At 39.0% G+C, this 18,984-nt stretch overlaps 1 protein-coding gene across 2 annotated transcripts; it reads left to right on the top strand.

Annotated features, from left to right (window-relative positions):
• Positions 1 to 181: 181 nt before the first annotated feature.
• LOC139126076 (guanylate-binding protein 2-like) lies at positions 182 to 14,713 on the top strand. Of its 2 annotated transcripts, none has more exons than XM_070692134.1 (11): positions 182 to 310; positions 3,065 to 3,109; positions 3,547 to 3,822; positions 4,054 to 4,261; positions 9,343 to 9,532; positions 9,966 to 10,245; positions 11,209 to 11,507; positions 11,909 to 12,181; positions 12,448 to 12,567; positions 13,043 to 13,102; positions 13,442 to 14,713. In XM_070692134.1, exons 2-11 carry the CDS (start codon positions 3,097 to 3,099, stop codon positions 13,655 to 13,657), a joined length of 1,935 nt encoding a protein of 644 aa, XP_070548235.1. In that variant the 5' UTR covers positions 182 to 310; positions 3,065 to 3,096; the 3' UTR covers positions 13,658 to 14,713. The 2 variants fall into 2 exon arrangements, with proteins under 2 accessions (XP_070548235.1, XP_070548236.1); XM_070692135.1 differs by lacking the exon at positions 182 to 310 and adding an exon at positions 762 to 2,206.
• The last annotated feature ends 4,271 nt before the right edge of the window (positions 14,714 to 18,984 follow it).

Genomic DNA, 18,984 nt, shown 5'->3' on the forward strand with positions numbered 1-18,984 from the left:
GAATTTGAAATTGCGCTAGGCATGAGTAATAATGAACATTAAAACGTCTGTCTCAGATGCTTCGGTCACCAAAACATGCCGTTGCTTTGAGTTTTATTTTCCAATCGCTGCATCGACCTTCAGTCAGTTCATCTGAATATTGTCGCCATGCAAATCATATCAAACATAAACTAAAGGTGATGACACGCCCTCTGACCCAGCGTAGCGATGACGTCGATATCTTTTGCGATAATCGACGTCTTTGTTGGGTTGAAAACAAACGCGTGAATGTATTTGGTCTGAGACGATTCTGGAACTTTGGAGAGTTTTGGTAAGATAACCTCTAAATTGTATTCTTCAAGGCTGAGTCTCCTTGGCAGGATTCCTCCTAAACCTTCATTCTTCCGAAATGGTAAAATGACAGACCGGATGAAGCAAAGTGTCCCCGCCAAGTAGGGTTTGTGTAATAGAGCATGCTTTCAATGTCTTCATACACGCGATTGATATCAACTCATATTTATAGAAATGTTATTTTGTCGATTTGTATTCTAACGAACACTCGCTCATGAATATAATCACTAAGAGATATTGGCTCTATACACCTGACGATGTTGCGTGGTATCAAGGAGAGCAACCGGTAACCAAAAAACGTGATTGAAGACGGTGCTGAGCCATTTTTTCGCAGTCTGCGCAAACAAATTAAAACACTACCTGGCTGTGACCGGTTCGATGCACATCAGAGGTTGGGTATTCATAACACTGATTTACCCCTGTGTCCGTACACATTACAAGGATTGGCATTCACGTATTGTGGCCTCATCACCATTTTCGTCTCTCTCAAATTTCTAAACGAGTCGCATTTCAGTTGCTATCAGCACTCGTACGTTTGGTGTCTCCTTTGAATAGCTGAGGACGATGAGTTTAGCAATTCACCATACTTTGACCGTTGAAGTATCAAAACATCCCAATACCCGGGTCAGACGTCTGAGTCTCTACAAGCCGGTAATCGTGTGCTTTCAGGTTCCCAGAGATACATTACAGTCGGTTAGTTCGTTTTACAAAGCTTGTAGCAGACAGGCACAAAACATAATGAGCATGGGTACAGCAATGGCCGGCAAAATCAGCATCCAACGTGTATGTCACTCTCTAAATAGAGATGTTTTGAAATGATCAGCACGTGGCATTTCACAGCAGACCTCCACTTCTTAATTCAAGTGAATAATAATTTTACAAGGTTGTGTGTAGATTGTACGTGAACTTTGCCTCACAACAAAAAGGAAATCCCCCGGTGACCACCAACAGACATTTTCCCGCCAGTCGAGTCAGATCCGATAAGGTAGGCAACAGCCTGACCTCCAACTCTTTTTTGTCAATTATTAAAAGCTTCCCCTGTAAAATATAAATGGCCGAATTGTAATTTGTATGACTCTTTACGAGTCTTCTGATCGAATGCATTTATAACAAACTGGCAGCCTTTAACTCTTAAAACGACAATGCCAATTCGAGCACATGTTGAGGACTGAATCAAAATGAAAGTGAAAACGCAATATGCATGGCAACTGTTATGGCGCTTCGTGGAAGGCGTGGGCGGAATGCATTTCAAGACGCCCTCGTATTTCTGATTATGTGAAATAGCTCATTACTTCTTACTTATTTCGCAAACTGTTACATATTCATGAGGCGAAACGACTTTTTGGATGCTGGATTATTTGGAGGGACTACAGAGTCTCAAAAGTTATAGAATATTCCGGGTAATATTAGGATAATGTCAAGGCAGATTTCTCCCCTTCTAGCTACTGCATGCCAAACGAAAAAGAGTAATGTCAGTAGATTTATACTCACTATTAAACGTCACCACTCAGTCATTCAGATAGGTTGGCATATCGTTGAGTAATTTACTGTATCGCTGTATATTTATTGGGCTGTCTAATGACATACTTTTCAGAAAAATCTGGGTTAATCTTCCCTGCCACATTATCGGTCAAACGTTCAAAGTTCATGAACTGCAGCAGCCAGTTTTACGACAACGGTCTTCCACAAAAAAAAAAAAACTATGTATAAGCAAACGAGCGGGTAAACGCCTCGCGCGGGAGGAATGTTGGCAAATAGTTGTTTAATATTAACTTCACCAAAGTTTTAAATGATCCTTTAAGTGAACATATCGATTTTTCTCCCGAGATGACAAAGTGGAATGGTCACCTCGACAAACGTTGATGGTGGTGGACAGGTAAAGGTTGTAATTGTTTTGACAACAGTGACCGTTTCTATATAGGATCTATATCATTTGTTTCAGTCAAACATACCATTCTTGTCATATGTTAGAGCTTACACCTTGTTGAATGTTGAATGCCCATCTTCACTAGACTTTCGCGCACGTGACCTATTCTTGTGCGGATGTCGGTATGCCTGTCTGTTGCTACGATATCTAAGGAAAGACTGATAGACTCGGATAAAATCTGTCTCATACATTCTGATTATTGTTACTGATGACTAAAACATACTTGTTTTTTATTGGTATCTCTTTCATAATTAAGCCTAATTCGCCTACTTAATCGTCTAGAAATACGATATTCTCAGAATGACTGCATTATATACGATGAATTTTCTGAACAATAATCATGTTCGTATTTTGAGATCATTAAGCAGTGCACGTAACCCTTGATAACATTTAACAGTGTCGTACCAGATATTTGAAAACTTGCATCTTTAATCCTTTTGAAATGAAGCTGTATATCAATTATGACCATACAACATTTTATGAACTTGGCATATAAATTGCTCACAACAGCGTATGAGTAAACAGAACGATTTATCATATCGTTGTTTACGTCAATAATTAGTAATTTGCGCATTAAAATGTCTTTGTGAATGTTTCAACATTGCTAATTAAGCCCAAGAAAGGACTCACTGAATTCGATGCATATTGTCAGCGATATTGATACTAAGATAACATAGGCGTGAAGTCAGAAAGAAATCAAATATGTCATTCACCGGCGCATACTGCGTATTCTGAAACACTGGCAAATTTTCAGTTTACACCAGACATCCCAGTGTGAAGCTTATGGCAAAGTTATTTTCATTTCAGGATACGTTGTTATAGCTTACAAAGACTAGAAGATGAGCACACCAAGTAGGTTAAATGATTTTACATTGTCAAGCATGCAATTTATCATTTATATTTACTTCTGCTTTTGGATTTTTTTGCTGTTAAATATTTGTATTTCGTCGCTCAGTATTGATATTTTTCACATAATTTGACAACAAATTATAAGCATAGAGGTAAATCAATCCTGTGAGCGAAAAGTGGCATGACTTTGGAAACAGTAGGCAAACAGTAAGAAGAATGATGCATTCAATCCTCATCACCGAGGCATGTACAGTAGACTGAGAGTTTTTACATGTATTTGGTTTACGACTGTGATTAATACCGCGCTCAACTATGAAACTATGCTAATTTGCCATGTATTTTCTCAGAATTATTTGTTTATTTTCATGTACTCTTGCTTGGAGTCGTTGATATTGCAATCTATTGATCATTTTTCCATATGTTCTTTTATGTCATAACAGGCAAAAAAGCACAGAGCATACCACTCTGCTATCCCGACAACTTTAAATGGGACAGAGACAATGGTGTTCTCGTCAAAGGAGGTTCGACTCGCGGTAAACTAGTCGTGTGCGAAGATGCGCTGGAAATCTTGCGATCCATCGATGGTCCAATCTGTCCAATAGCTGTCACAGGACCGGCTAGGACAGGGAAATCATACATAGCCAGTCAACTAATCGAGCCAAGACCAATAGACTGTGTGTTCACAACGTCCAATAAAATGAAAGCATCTACAATGGGTAAGTGGAAGTGAAGATTGTGTTTTTGCTTTATATGAGGCATTTTGGTTATAAACAGATCGGAAGTAAACAGGTTTTATGCACCTAAATATGATTGTTAACTTCGATATGACCCAAAAAATCTAATCTTTGCTGTGCTAAATGTGAAGAATGACCCTTTGGATGGTGTTTGGGAATTTTTTGTCTGATCTGCATTATACTTTTTGTTTTGCCTATTCAAAAAATCACCAGGCATATGGATGTGCACCGAGGTGTTCAAGAAGACTCTAGAGAATGGAATAGAAGTGACTGTGATTGTGCTGGACACTGAGGGCCTCGGTGCCTATGATGCGTACAAGAAAGATGATATGCAACTCTTTGCATTGATGTGTCTGCTGTCTTCCCTTTTGGTTTACAACTGCAAAGGAGTTATGTCAGCCGAGGACATCAAGCAATTAAGGTAATTTTGTTTCGGTAATATAGATCATTAAATACTGTGTATTTATGTATTCAATGCAGTATTTACAGTCTAACACAGTTTAGCCCCTATAGACATTCTATCAGATATCATTAGACAATGCATGTCCATCATCGCCCTGAGAAGTGGGATACTCAGCAATAACTCTCTTTATTGATTGAAAGTAAGAACTCGAACGAGTCCAAAGTCAAAGGTCAACACTGACCATAACAACTGCACATGCTCATTCCCTCTAAGCTTGGGTGACTAACCCTTACCCTAACCCTGCAAGAGATGGCTTCTGACACTTCGAAACCGAAAAACTCTGTTGAATTTTCAACTTACAATCTTTGGAATTAAGACTCAGTCTTGCTTATGTGCGTCCAGTGTTCACTGAGGACGTAGTTCAAGGGCGTGGAGTTTAAAACATCGATGCTACATCGAGTTAAAATCAGGTCGCTCCAAAACAAGGTGAGCACAGCAGTCAAGATGGCGGCAAGACGCGTGTTCTAATGAACGGGAATACAGCAATGTCAAACCTCCCGCCCCTCCTGTGATACGAAGGACACAAGGTAAGCTCGAATTCACGGTTGCCAACCCAGAGCTAGTCTCCAACAAGGGGCTATCATCAACCAGAACGCCGACAAACGCAGACATTCTGGATATCTTGTAACACATTTCATGGCGCATTGACAACAGCAGTCAAGCCATCGAGGACATCCAGCATTGGCAACAGCCCTTCTTCAACCCCCACACTAGGGTATCTACCTCACATATTCCTGCAGGAGCCCTAGTATAATGACAAGAGTCAAGAATACCGCAGATATGTCAAGCTGCCTCTCAACTCAAACCAGGGTCGATGATATTAATTGGGGAGAATCTCAACCAAAGAAAGTAGCAACTCCCCAGCGATTTCAAAGGGGTCAGAAAGTGACTTGAAAGGTTACACCTCACAGTCTCCTGTGACATCTGCCAAATTACTAGTGATGAGGAAGACAGAGGAAAAGCACAACAGTTGTTGTTTGGACAAGTTAAATACCTCCAGTGCCTACTCAAGTTGGTCAAGCTCAAAATCCCAGAATCAGTTATGAGCCACTGTCGAAACAGTTTCTCTGCCCGACTCAAGTCTATACTCGACTCAAGAATTATCGGATTCATCGAATCAAAATTATCATCTTAGGCTGCAGCCCTGTATAAGCAAATGCAACAAAAGCAAATATGCAAGATGAAGACCTTGCAATACTTCCAATACCCTGCAAAGCACTGTACAGTTGGGCACTAAAAAGAGTGGGAAAAAACAACCAGAGGGGAAAGCAGCGACCATGTGCACCATTTCGGCAAAACAATCACCTGAATTTTTTTTCTAACAATCAAATGCTGTGACAAGGTCAACAGTCAACGCCTACACCTGACCCTGCTGGCATTCAGGGGCCAGCTGGGAAATAGTAATAGTAACAACAGGCAGATACCAGCAGCCTGGACCTCTGTCATTGTTTCACTGCAATGCAATGGTCCCTGTTCCGCGGTCTTTACATGCAAAACGTCATCAGTGGGAACAAATTCATACCCTAGGGGTGAAATGCAACCGACTTTCCAATAAGTTCAAGATTCCACTGAAAAACAGCTCAGCTCAAATATTCAAGCAGAACCGTGTTATTGGAGATACAGGATGCCATTTGTGGACACAGTGAAGGAAGGGTCAATGATGGCATGCACGACTAAACAACAATGTGTTTCACCTCTGCCGTATTACCCAAGAAAAACGGCAGGATACTTTTGATATTGGATCTGAGGGATACTTGAATGTCCTGAAATTTGCTTATGAAGATCTGCACACAGTAACAGTCACTTGCCAATTCACCCTGCCCATTGAATTCTATTGTCAATCTAATGGCAGGGCAAGTTTTACCATTACAATGTCCTACTTTTCGGCCTGGCGCCGAGCCCTTGGGCACTCACAAAGCTACGTCGCCCAGTCCTCTGATATCTTCACAACGAAGGTCAACGATTATCCAACTATGTCGATGATTGGATTCTCTTTGGCCAGACATACCACCAAGTATTGACCGACTGTAATCATTCATTGAAGGTATTTCACAAGCTTGGTCTACAAGTAAACTTTCAAAAGTGACAAATGATTCCAAGCCAGAAGGTAGAGTATTCGAGTTATCTTCTAGACTGTACCGAAAAACCAGTGTATCGGATTCCATGAGATCGACTACACGATGTGCGTCACAGTGTGAACAGACTTTTACGACAGGCCATCCAGAAAGCAGTTCGCTTCGTAGCATAAGTATCAGTACTTTGTATGTCAGCGGCAAAAGCAGTCCCTCCAGGAATTCATCCTTCGCATTGTACAGGCTGATTTTAGCCATCGATCCAAATGGGCGACACCAATTATTCTTCACTGCAATTCTAAACTTAGAATTGTGGAGAGATCGCCTCTAGAACTGGTATGACCGCAGTGTCATTATCCCAGCATAACCTTTGACATTGCAGACCAGTTCAAGTTTGTGCAGTGTTGGAAAACGAAAAAGCAAGCGGACTTTTCCTCAACCTATAAGCCAGCAATCATCGAATTACAGGGAGCTGCTCAAAGTATTACTTGAACTTTATAGCTTTCCGGGTCATCTTCCGGATTGCCACGCTCTGCCTGGAAAAGACAAAACAAGAGCAGACAACCTGTCTCACCTGTTGGATGCGGTCGACGGGAAACTTCATCCATCAATTTTTCACACGTTGAAACAGCGTTTGGGTCCTCGGGCCATAGACAGATTTGCAGTGGTACACATCACACAACTTCTCCGAGACAATTCATGCTTTTGGTATGAACACACTGAAGCAGTGGATGCATTTTCCAAAAATTAGGCAGGGGAGAATAATTTCGTCAACCCACCACGGCAGATCTTACCAAAGGTACGTTATTTGTCACATTTTCCAGTGCAAGGCTGTACCAACAGTGATAGCACGGTTATGGCCGAGCCAGCAGCGGTTTCATCAACTGCGTCAATTCCTGTTCGACACACCAGTCTTCATTCCTAATCTCCCGACATTTCTACCAGGTGCAAGCAGAGCAGAATTGCAGATCTTAAAGAAGGTCATTCGCCACATTATCCATTGCAATGCTGTAACAACAGTGCAGTGATAGCACCGTCGTGGCCGAGCCAGCAGTGGTTTCTTCAACGGCGTCAATTCCTGATCAACACACCAGTCTTCATTCCTAATCTCCCGACAACATTTCTAACAGGTCCAACCAGAGCCAAACCAACCACAAACACACACTGGGCAGGGTATGCATTCAGAGTGTTTGGGGATCTGAGAAAGAGAGACTTGGGTGTCTTGACAGCATGATCAATTTACTGTCTTTTTCGCTAGCTGATGCCACCTCTACGAATACAACTCAATATTATGTGACTTCTGAGTGATGTAAGCCAAGAACTAGCACAACCTATGGTAGACTCGGCGTATATTGTTAACCAACTTGACTGACCAAATCTTGGATGTGACACACCATTATCTACAGTACAAAACAGTATTTGCTGCACTGTTATCATTTACTGCAGCAACATGTCAAATATTTGATCATCCACTTTTCAGGTTACAATGATCAAATGAATCTTCGCAAGAAAACTTGCACTTTCTGGATACTGAGACCATCTGATGCTTCTTCCAGATACTGCACAATTTCTAGTTTTATTGATACATATGTTACAATTCGATTGAGTCATACTTTACAATGTGGTATTCAAGCCAGATATCTCATTAGCCCATATCAGCCCATCATGGGCTAATCAGCCCATATCACTTTATTAGGGACAGAGAATAATTATCAAATAGATTGCCAATCATTAAAGATTAAAGCTTGTGTAGATACATAAATCTACCCCGTGAGAGCAATACATGCATATATCAACCGTACAAAGTTAATCAAATCTGATGGGGTCAATAGACTAGTCTTTCTAACCCTAAATAGACCTTATCGTGGAATGTCTACACACTTAATTGCTCACACACCTACTAAAGCGTGTCATGCAGCAGACTTAATTGCTTTTAAAGTGAAGTCTTTAAGACCCGGGGTGTAAATGCCACCCTCCTGACTAGGGTTAATTCTAGTTACATACTTAAATTGGCAGATGGTACTTTGCAGATGTGTCCTTCAAACATTACATACATAGCCGCAATGCGGGTGTCACGGACAAAATACTTTACCATGATGTTGCTGAATATCCTATGCCTCAGGGTGACCATAGGCATAAAATGCCCTAAGTCTCAAGAGACGGGGAGATAAGAGGCAATCCTCCACCATCCGCCACCTCCAACAATGTTTATAGTTGCCTTTTTGAGTTTTTCTCCTGTCATTTATTCACGTGACACATTTCCTGTTATTTAATTTACAAGTATTAATATTCTCATTGGTTATAACTTGTAACAGTTTCAAAGCCTCGCTTAGAGAGAAAGATCATGCGCAGTCATTGTGCTCCACAGAAAGCCTGCACTTCTGTTAACATGTTTTCATTGCTTGTCTGGTGTAATAGGTCCTGTTCCACTTTCATTGGGTTGGATTTAATAACTTAACCTTGATAGCAAACTAGTTTTCACTAGTAACGATAGTGAATGCGTTCTGCAAATATTAATTTGGCATATGCTTGTCTTACGTAGCTGAATACTAACATAGAAGCTTTGAATGTTGGCCATTGAAAAACTAATCGTATGCTATCATTTCAGAGACATACAATTGTCATGCAAATGTTAATCTTTCACTCTTTTGTATCGAAGTTGGTCAGGAAAATTAGTATGTAGGACCTCATAGAGTGAGTTTACAAAACAGCATAATAACAGAGCGTCAAGTTGCTTACAAATGTATAAGAACGGCCCGTCACGGGAAACCCAGTAGTTTCTGTGCAAAGACATTGCCAATTTCTCTAGGTGTGGTTTAAGATGCTTAAATTATTAAATTACATGTTCGCTGTTAACGAGATACAATATATTGTTTCCCTGACAATCTTAACAAAAATCGAAGGTACTTGCCTTGATCGATCTCTTCATCGTTTGCTACTACTAAATCTTTCTACTTGCTTTAACAGCTTAGTGGGAACACTTGATAAAGTCCTTCAGGGAAACAAAGAAGGAGGTGGCAATAAATCGCTGGCTACAGACTTCATCAACTTCTTTCCGAACTTCATGTGGTTGATACGCGATGTCACATTGGAATTCACTATCACGAGAGATGGAGAGGAAGTACAGGTGGGAGCGAAAAAGTATATCCTTGAGGAGGTACGTGATATTATTCTGATCAATATATGCTCTAATAGACGTACATTCACGTTTATTATCAAGGAATGAGTCGGGATTAGGTTAGACTATGCCTAGAAAATTTGTTTGCTGTTGATGTGTTTGATATGTCTACAAAACAGTAAAGTACACTTCACAACCGCCACCAGTACGACCGTTGCTGACTTCAGCAACGTTTTGTTTCGATTGACCTTCAACAATTCATTAATCATTGGGTGTCTAATAGGCAACTCGATCGCCTGTGTGATGGGTCACCTACATAACAGGCAAGATGAAAATGACAAACATTAAACTTCCCAAACCCTGAAAGAGGGGCAACTTGCATCTGGTTAATATGACATGTCATTGGCCCCCCCCCCATGACACTGAAAATACGTCTGTTACTAATAAAAGGTTATTCTCGCTCGATTTACAGGTGCTTAAGATAGAGAAAGAAGATTTCAGATCCGATGAGAAAATAAAGGAAAGTAATCGCCTTCGCAGAGTTCTGTTGACGTCATTTCCGATGTTTGACGCTATGGAACTTACCATGCCATCGCTTGATCCAAAAGTGATATCCGTGATGAATGAAGGAGTAAATCGAAATCGCTTAAGCCAACTATTTCTTGATGGTATAGACGATTTCGTCTCCAGGTGTGGATCACTTATGAAACCTAAGAAAGCCTGGCCCTACGTTGGAAATATTCATGGCAAACGTAAGATCTTTTCATATCTGTGTCAAAATTCTATCAGACAGATTCTATGTTGCTGCGCGAGCAGATTAATTCATTCTGTTCCCTAGAGACCGTTCATTATTGGATCACGATCACAGTCAACGAACCTAAAATTGCTTGCCTTCACCCCGTCCATAAAAGAAACAATGCAAAAAACTAAGACTGACAACGAAGTCATGATCCAAACTTCCTTAAAACTTTACAAATTGATTGAAGTTAAAAAGATGAGAGATGATTCACAGCAAAAAACAAAAGAATCCGCAATATAAAGCGTATGAGCCGTTTACTCGTTTTCCATTCCTCAGGGTGACATACAGTCAGCAAAAATGTGAAAGGAATAGTCTACCCAAAATTTAATCAGCTGTATAAAGGTTTATATTTATGTCATTAAAGCATTTATCATCACTTTTTGCACAGAATCAACGATTTGTTGAAGTTATTTACGAAAATAAATATCAATGACCTTTGTGAATGACGTTTGTGCTTCATTCAGGTGTTTTGATATGTACAGCCATTTTTACACGATTCGAACTAATTTGGGATAATTGGATGATGAAGTCATATCTATTTGATCTGCAAATGAAAGCTCGTCTACTTTTCTTTTTAAGTTATGAGTTATTTGTAATTTGGAATATCGCACTTTCAGCTAAAGGACACCTGACTTTTTTGAGAAATTTGAAAAATATGAAAATCCAATTATCCCAAATTAGTTCCAATCGTGTTTTTTTTAACCATGTTCCTGTGAAGTCTCATTTTACATGTTTTTCAACCACGTCTGATTTACGGCAGTCATTGTAAATGGATGAAGTTTATAAGAAATTCACGTGTTCCTTATGCAGGACGTGTTAGTAATGCAACCATTGGTATAGAATAGTTCACACCAGCAGTACAAACATTCCGAAAATCCTTAATACAATGCGACTTTTGATTTATTCCTCTTCACAGAGTTTGCCAAGCTCGTCAAGCAGTATGTCTCAGAGTTCGCCATCAACAGTGACGAACTATTCATACACTCCGCTGTAAACAAAGTGATGGAAGCTTTGTTGAATGAAGCAGAAGAACTGGCAATCATGGAATATCGTAGTGCCATGGACAGTTTCGCCAAATCAGCTCTTCCGTGCCCCAACCACGAAATCCTTAACAAGCACCGCGGTTGTCTCTTCAAGGCGATGAAAGTATTCAGAGACAACACAAAGTACATCAACGATGCTGAACTTCTGCACAGACACACACAGCATCTTGAGGTATGGCTTCACAAAACCTTTTTTGCGATCTGTTTTAGTAACACCACATTTACACTTACTGTCTCAAATTATACTAAAAAACGTCGTGTTCATTGGCACATATTTTAACGTATGCCTATTGTATTTGTTGATGTCTGAAATATGTATACAATTCATAATATTTTCCATCTGTTTTCCTGTACTCCGTACTTGTTTGACATCGGTCTGAGTTTTAAATCCTGAATGTTTTCTTTCACTATTACCATAAACGCTCATGTCTGCGCCTCAATACATCTGCCTTACTCTGTTCTGCTTTGCATGGCTATTGACTCTACTATTTCATAAGTTGTTAAGTTTAAAATATGTTTTTCATTGCGTATTTTTAAATATTTTTTGGGTTTGTTTTTAATATCTATTATAAGGAACGGATAGCGAATTTTAGCAAAGATAGCAATACATGCATCAGTGGGCACCTGCACGTGATATTGGAGTCCAATGACAAGAAGTCCGATGCTTTTTGTAAACAGCTGGTGATGGAATTGATCGAGGAGAATGTGCGTCCATTGATCAGCCCCTTTGGCTCACCGAAGCAGTCTGCAGATTTGAATACTGCTATCCAGAAGGTGGAAAAACTGTACAAAGAGAAGGCAAGAGGTCCACAGATGTTACACGTCTATAAAACACTACTGGCTGAGGTGTGTGAGTTGACAATCACTATTAAAGAGACCACTTTCTCGAAGAAACTAGTCTTGTTATCAGTAACCCATGAATGATGAATCATCACTGGTGATGGTATGACGAGCACATTCAAGACAACGTTAGACATTGCCTCAGTGTCTTACTTCCTGAAACTGACCATAGAGCGTAGATTAGGTACAATATATGCAGGCATATCAAGTTATGATAATTTATTATATATTCTTCTTTATTGTACCTCATAACGATGGAATTCGCATTTCAGGAAATTATCAAGTTTTCAAAAGCCGCTTCCAAAAGCAGAAGCAGTAATGAAGACAAGAATAAGGAACTGGACAAAAGTACCAAAATTGATGTGCTGACCGTGGAGAAAGAAGAATTGAAGGTAAGTGTTACACATAGTTCGTAAAATACCAAGCAACTAGCCTAAAAGAGAAAGGTTGTCCTCCCAAACAACAATGGTCCACAATATCTAGATATAATTGAATATCAGCTATTACATGCAACCATAGACACTTACCTTATTTCAATTTTGACACGTTTCATGATGAACATTTTTGTTGTGCAGTTGTAATAACAAACTACTTGAATCCAACTGCAACAAATTAGGGCAATTAAACCGGCTTATCTTTGCAGTTGTGAAAGAATATTTTGTAAGATGTTTTCACAACACTTGACTAACGCGCAAAAAGAAATCACTCTGCAGAATCAGTGAAAAATTCATTTATACTACATTCCCATCAAAATGTACGTTTTTGTGCACTGGCAGTAAGCTAGGCAGAATATCAATGATCTACCGTTGTCTGTTGATTTTCATGAATTTTAATTCAGTGTTTTTTTTAAATATTATTTCATTTCAGAACAAGGAACAGTTTAAACAACAGATCCTGGAAATGAAACACAAGGTTGAGGATAGCATCGTAAGTAAGGCACTAACGTTTTGCAGTCGATGTCTTAGTGCTAGCATTTGTTGGGAACGGTAGAACGTCAGGTGGGAATTTAAAATCTATGGGATGGGAGTACCTTAGGGCTATCACAGCACTGGTCAGTAGCCATGCATAGCCTTAATCATTGAAGACTACACGCAGAGATAAGGTCAGACCACCTATAAATAGACACCAATATCTGTTTGGGCGAACAATGTTAATACCTTGCTGACAGAGAAGTGCACATTTGCACACAAAGGGATGTGTTGTTCTCTGTGTATATGCTTCTTTTCTCTACTTAATCATGACATTCCCTTTGATTCCCAAATTCAGCGGAAGGCAATGCAGGATGACGTCGCCAGACAACAATCCCAATCCGCAGCTGACAACAAGGAGAGAAATGCCGCCGTGTCGACTCAAATCAAACAGCTATTTCTGACCCATGCTGGATTGGCTAAGGAGCTGCAAAACATAAACGCTGCGCTGGAGCAAGAACACCAAATGTCCATTAAACTGCTGAACGAGAAAACAGAGATGACTTCACTGTAACACTAGACATGCTATCGCATGCTGACATCAATTAAGGGTCACTATTCAGGCACAACAAACGACAGCCTCGTCCAGTGATGTTGATTTTATACTCCATCTTAGCGAAATGGCTTTGTAAAAGCATATCATCTCGAGCAACCTTCCATTTTGAAGACAATTTTGTCAACGCTACAGTTGAGATAAAGACATATATATCGGTTGCCAGCAAAGGTTTTACAAGCCTTAGGCTAGATGGAAGCAATAAGATTAGGAAATATTTCGGCTTTTTTGTCAGGAAAAACCTTATTTCTAATCAATTGTCCAAAATGACTATTGTGCCTGTTATTTCAAGCCTCAAAGGCGTACCGAAAATTGAGACCACAGACGTGGTATTGGTGTTTTTGACGAGGCATTCATATGTATCTTTGTGTGCATTTGTGTAATGTCTTCTCAAAACCTCTTGATGTTAAAGTATTCAAGCATCAATTTGTATATGCTTTAAGTGAAGACTGACATATTTACACAATCCTATCTTGTATTAATGAGTGTGTGTTTGTGGATGCATAGCATCATAAGGATACGTTCACATAAGATACAGGCCATAGATAGTATTTGTTATTGTAAGTAAATAGTCATATTGATAAAACCCTTAAGGATGAGATTTTGAATTTACAACGCATGTCAACTATTCATTTGTTTGTAAATATACTGCAGTCATGATTACACCCTAAAATACAATCTCAAACGGGGTGCGAATATGTCAAATCACACTTGCGACCTGCTGGTGGAAATTGAGTGAGATAAAATATTTGGTAAACTCACCAATCTATTGAGTTGTCTCTGGCGAAGGTAAATATACTAGAGTTGTGTCAGAAACCCTTGTATATGTAAATGTATGTCTAGTTTATTGACCAGTATTTACAATATTTGTAAACTTCGATTGAATTACCGATACACATACAGAAATGACATTTGAACTGTTTTGAAAAACAATATGACAAATACGTTCAATCTGCATACGATCTTCCATGTAAAATTGGTCATTATGTTTTTATTAAACTTTTCAGAGCCATTGTACGTGCTATCAAAATTTGAAATCAATTTTTTCCCCAAGAGCGACTTATTCTAAACATTGTCGTATAGTTATATACTTTTAATACAATGGTCTAATATTTTCATGTAAGGTATCGAAACAGGTCCATCGTGTGAGGCCTTTGAATCACGTTTCCAGTTAACGTCAATGTGACCTCAGGTATTACTGTGTGAGTTGTAGAGTGGGCAAAGAAATCGTCTATCACTCACATGCTGATGTCTTAGTCACCTTATATCGCCATGTTTAGTAATTTCCCACAGCAAAGACAAGTGTTAAAATATTGCTGCATACTCATTCTTTTATTCACAGTTTACTGACGAGAAAAATCAATTCTCGCAAACTCATTTCGAGAGATTATAAATGTCGCCAGCTTATGAAGAGAACTCTTTCTTTCTTGGAGATTCACAGCAAAAAAAAAATCTCGCGTGATTCTCGCATATAGCGAGAACTTGTCCATTTTCAAAAGTATCACAATATCTTCCCACGGTTAATGGGCAAAGGTTAATGGATTACTCAAATATGTCTGCAGGATAATGAAGTGTAGAGACAAAATTGCTAATTGCTAAATATTCTCATCTTTTTATGGAAAGTTCACATCGGGTGAGTATAGGGTGGACTTTAAAAACTTTTCGCTTCTTCGACTTATCATTGCATATGCAAACTAAAATCCGTTGTAAATATAGGAAATCGCAAAAAACGACGACGACAACAACAACAACAACAACAACAACAACAAAATGCTAAACAGACAACGCAGTAGTATTGATGATAAAATTATTTTGTTTACACTTGAACCATAATAGCCCCGTCGAGAACTTATGCAGATCACTATCAGGCGGTATGTTTGGTGAGAAACGAAGGATAATGTTGCCCCTTGCTTGATTCACACACTTGAAACTTCGCTCATATCCATGTTATTCTTTCCTAGGCAAGTGAATTTCTTTCACCGAATAAAACATTTATTTTCTGAACAAATTTGACTAATTTTTTCGAGAAAGTTAGGACTATGCAGCTAGTGGATTCTTCAATGTCAGCGAATTGACTTTGACTGTGCTAAGATGTTGGACCCCCACATTGTCTAAAAGACGGATCATATTGTGTTGTTCTTGGTGGCTTAGGTAACAGTGAACAAATTATCAGCATCTTAAGCATCATCAGGACCTTGGATAAAGAGCGACGAAGAGAGGATGCAAAATAATAACGCTATTAACAGTCTAAATCGGATGAAAACAGCCTGTCATTCCAGTGGTGTAAAACTCAGTACACATTGTGTAGTTCTTGGTGACTTAAGTCATAGTGAACAAATTATTAATAGCGCCGGAAGCATCATCAGTCCCAATGATAAAAAGCGTCAAAAGCGTAAAGAGAATGTAAATGAACAACACCATTGACAGTTCTAATCGCGTGAGGACATCCTCACAATCCAGAGGTAAAAATGCCATCTTGGCCAAGTTCAGCCATGCTTGGCCAAGCTCAGTCACGGTTGGAGTATCAAATTCAAAATGCTAAATTTTAGGTAAGACGAAACTCAAAAGACCGCGCCCTACTTCGCCTCGATCGTTTGCTTTCCGCTCACCCTTGCCGATAAATCAAGGTTTACAGTTCGCGCGTTGACCTTTTTATACCACCTTCTTTAAATCAGATTTACATGCTGTTTCCCACGAACTATATATAAATTAAATACCACAGACCTACGCAGCTGGCTACACTTTTAATGGCTATATGGTCATTGATAATTTCCGAGAAACTGTTATCCGTTACACTTTAACACTCGAGCAGGTGATCATTGAATCAAGGTCAGGTCTTTTTTAGACAGGAGGTGATTTATCATTGTTGTTCTGAAATTGAAGCTAAAGGGAGAAGATATGGTTCCTTCTCGTCCTGTTCCCAGGATTGATATATTCAAAACTACCAGTATTTTGCTCTATTTTGTGTGAATTTCTGTGAGTTTCAGAAAAAAAACATAACAATGAGAGGGACTTTAGAGTTAAGTCAAAGAGAGGGATGTGAATTTTGTAAATCTCCTTTCTGTAGCAACCAAGCAGAGCACTTCAGATCAATCAACGTTTCAATGAACTTTCGTCCGGTGCACTTTCATCGGGTAGTTTAGTCAAACACTTACAATGTCACCCAATAAAAATCAACAATTTCCGTTGCCCTGTTCCATTCGTGACGCACTTAAGTTATCGTTACCAGGACGAGCGAAAATGTCCACCCCTGCTACAGATCTACATTATCGGTTCCATTCTGATCCTGTTCACCTTATCACCGTATCCGACATTGATAATATATGAACTTTGGCTTCTGTACCTTGGCTTGGTCGCGCGTTAAAGTTTTACTGAAACCTGCGGTGCACTTCAAATACGAAGGCCAAAGTTTTCAATAGATCCAGCGTAGATAAAGTCATAAAGTACGACGGGAAACGTCAATGATCAACATTGAGCAAGGCGGAATGAATCAGGGTATTGTATAAGCAGTTATGGTAATACCTTTGGTTCTGATCACAGTACACGGAAATCTTTACACTTTGTGTCCCATTGCACTTCTTTTAAATTTTGTTGAAATCCAAACTGAGTCATGAAAGGACCAGTAAATGTAATTTTGGATGATTTTTACACTATTTTATTTATTTTGATGTCAAGTACAGTTTCTTGTTCACGCATGTGTAGACACATATTAATCAGTTTACTAACTCAGCCTATATACATGTAAACTGCATTGTTATTGATAACAAGTTGAATTCAGGTCAGGAATAGAATTCAACAATAACAATATATTTTGCGCCCATAGACAACATCTTGATAAGCTAAAACAGTTTGTAATGAGACTTATCATCAATAGTTACAATTATTTCCCTTTTCATACATGACAATCATCGGCCATCGACAATAACAATTTTACAGCGTGCAAGGAAAGACATGAGAGGCAATACATTTAATTCCACTTCAGTTGCACAGGCACCTCATAATTCCATTTGAGTACTACACATAACTGTGCTTAAAATCTTTACAATTCTGTCAAAAGAAGATGTGGGAGTATCATCATACAAAATCTTTAAGGGCGCATTTTGCGAAATGTATTCCTTGCAGGGTCATATTTATTTTTGCATGGGTATTCGGACCTACAAGGACATAAAACGGTTCATTTTCACATTTTCTACTTTGACGAAAGGATATAATGTTGGTTAGCCTTAAAATATGTGCAAGCAAATGTAATTATTCAGTCTATTAATGCGTTTATCGTGTTTTATATTTGACATAAAAGATAAATATTGTTGCTTGGACGAAACTTGTAACATGAGTTTTTCTCGATGTTTTAGCCATTTAAGGTAGTATGTGTCTCGAAATTTAAAGACTTACACTTTTGCTCAAACTTTTTCTTCTGGAAACTTTCAGCCATTGTCATTCAATTTCAGGAATAGAAAGTACTGGTCACTGTGCAAATTTTGGTAAGAGAGAAACAAATTACCTTATATTTACTGATATTTGAAATTCAAAACGGCAACGATCCCTGTGTTAATTCTATGGGGTAAAATAAGGCTTTTCGCTTTTCATTTAAAATAAAAGCAGTGACAATATGTATTCCATACCCTTCAAAATGAACCATCGAAGGTAGTAGACCAAAAAGTATTATAAAAGTTTGAGAGTCCGAAAATCTGTCCCCAAGGCGCATTCTACCTTAAACAAGAAAATATTTGTTTGGAAATATCTGAAATTTCAATGTCATTGATCCTGTAGTATTTTTTTAGGAATGGGCAGTCCGCAAAACTAATGTAGTCAAATTCCTGTACGACACATGCTGTCAACTAACATAGGATGTCACGAGAATTTTCTGGGGCTCAAGGTACATGGTAATTTATTGTTGCGCCGCAATTTTCCGGCCATTAAGATAGTCAAGGGGTTAATCTCTAACAATCTCAGAAACTGTTCCCTCAAGTGTTTAGTTTTACTACACGCAAAAAACGTGGTTGTCCAGGTATTATTATGCAGGTGACCTTGTTTTATACCATTCAAGCCAAAGGACATACACAGTTTTATTCATATTTCCAAACCCTACGTTTTACATAATGGAAAACCTGTATCCCCAGGGACTATATGTAGACCACTAATATGGTGTTCAATACAATAATCATTTTCACAGAAAAATCGGTACATACCAGTACCTGACATCCTATGCCCTAAAAGCATTTTATAGACACATCATAAACGTCCACCATGAAGCCCATGCATTGTAAATTGTAAATCCGACCAGTTGT

This window comes from Ptychodera flava (assembly GCF_041260155.1).
Source record: "Ptychodera flava strain L36383 chromosome 3 unlocalized genomic scaffold, AS_Pfla_20210202 Scaffold_26__1_contigs__length_13983176_pilon, whole genome shotgun sequence".
Taxonomy (NCBI): domain Eukaryota; kingdom Metazoa; phylum Hemichordata; class Enteropneusta; family Ptychoderidae; genus Ptychodera; species Ptychodera flava.

Bases quoted from the DNA above. Each gene is read 5' to 3' on its own strand.
- LOC139126076 (XM_070692134.1), top strand. The intron at 4,262-9,342 runs GTAATTTTGTTT...TTGCTTTAACAG, and splicing joins GAGGACATCAAGCAATTAAG to CTTAGTGGGAACACTTGATA. The intron at 13,103-13,441 runs GTAAGTAAGGCA...TCCCAAATTCAG, and splicing joins ACAAGGTTGAGGATAGCATC to CGGAAGGCAATGCAGGATGA.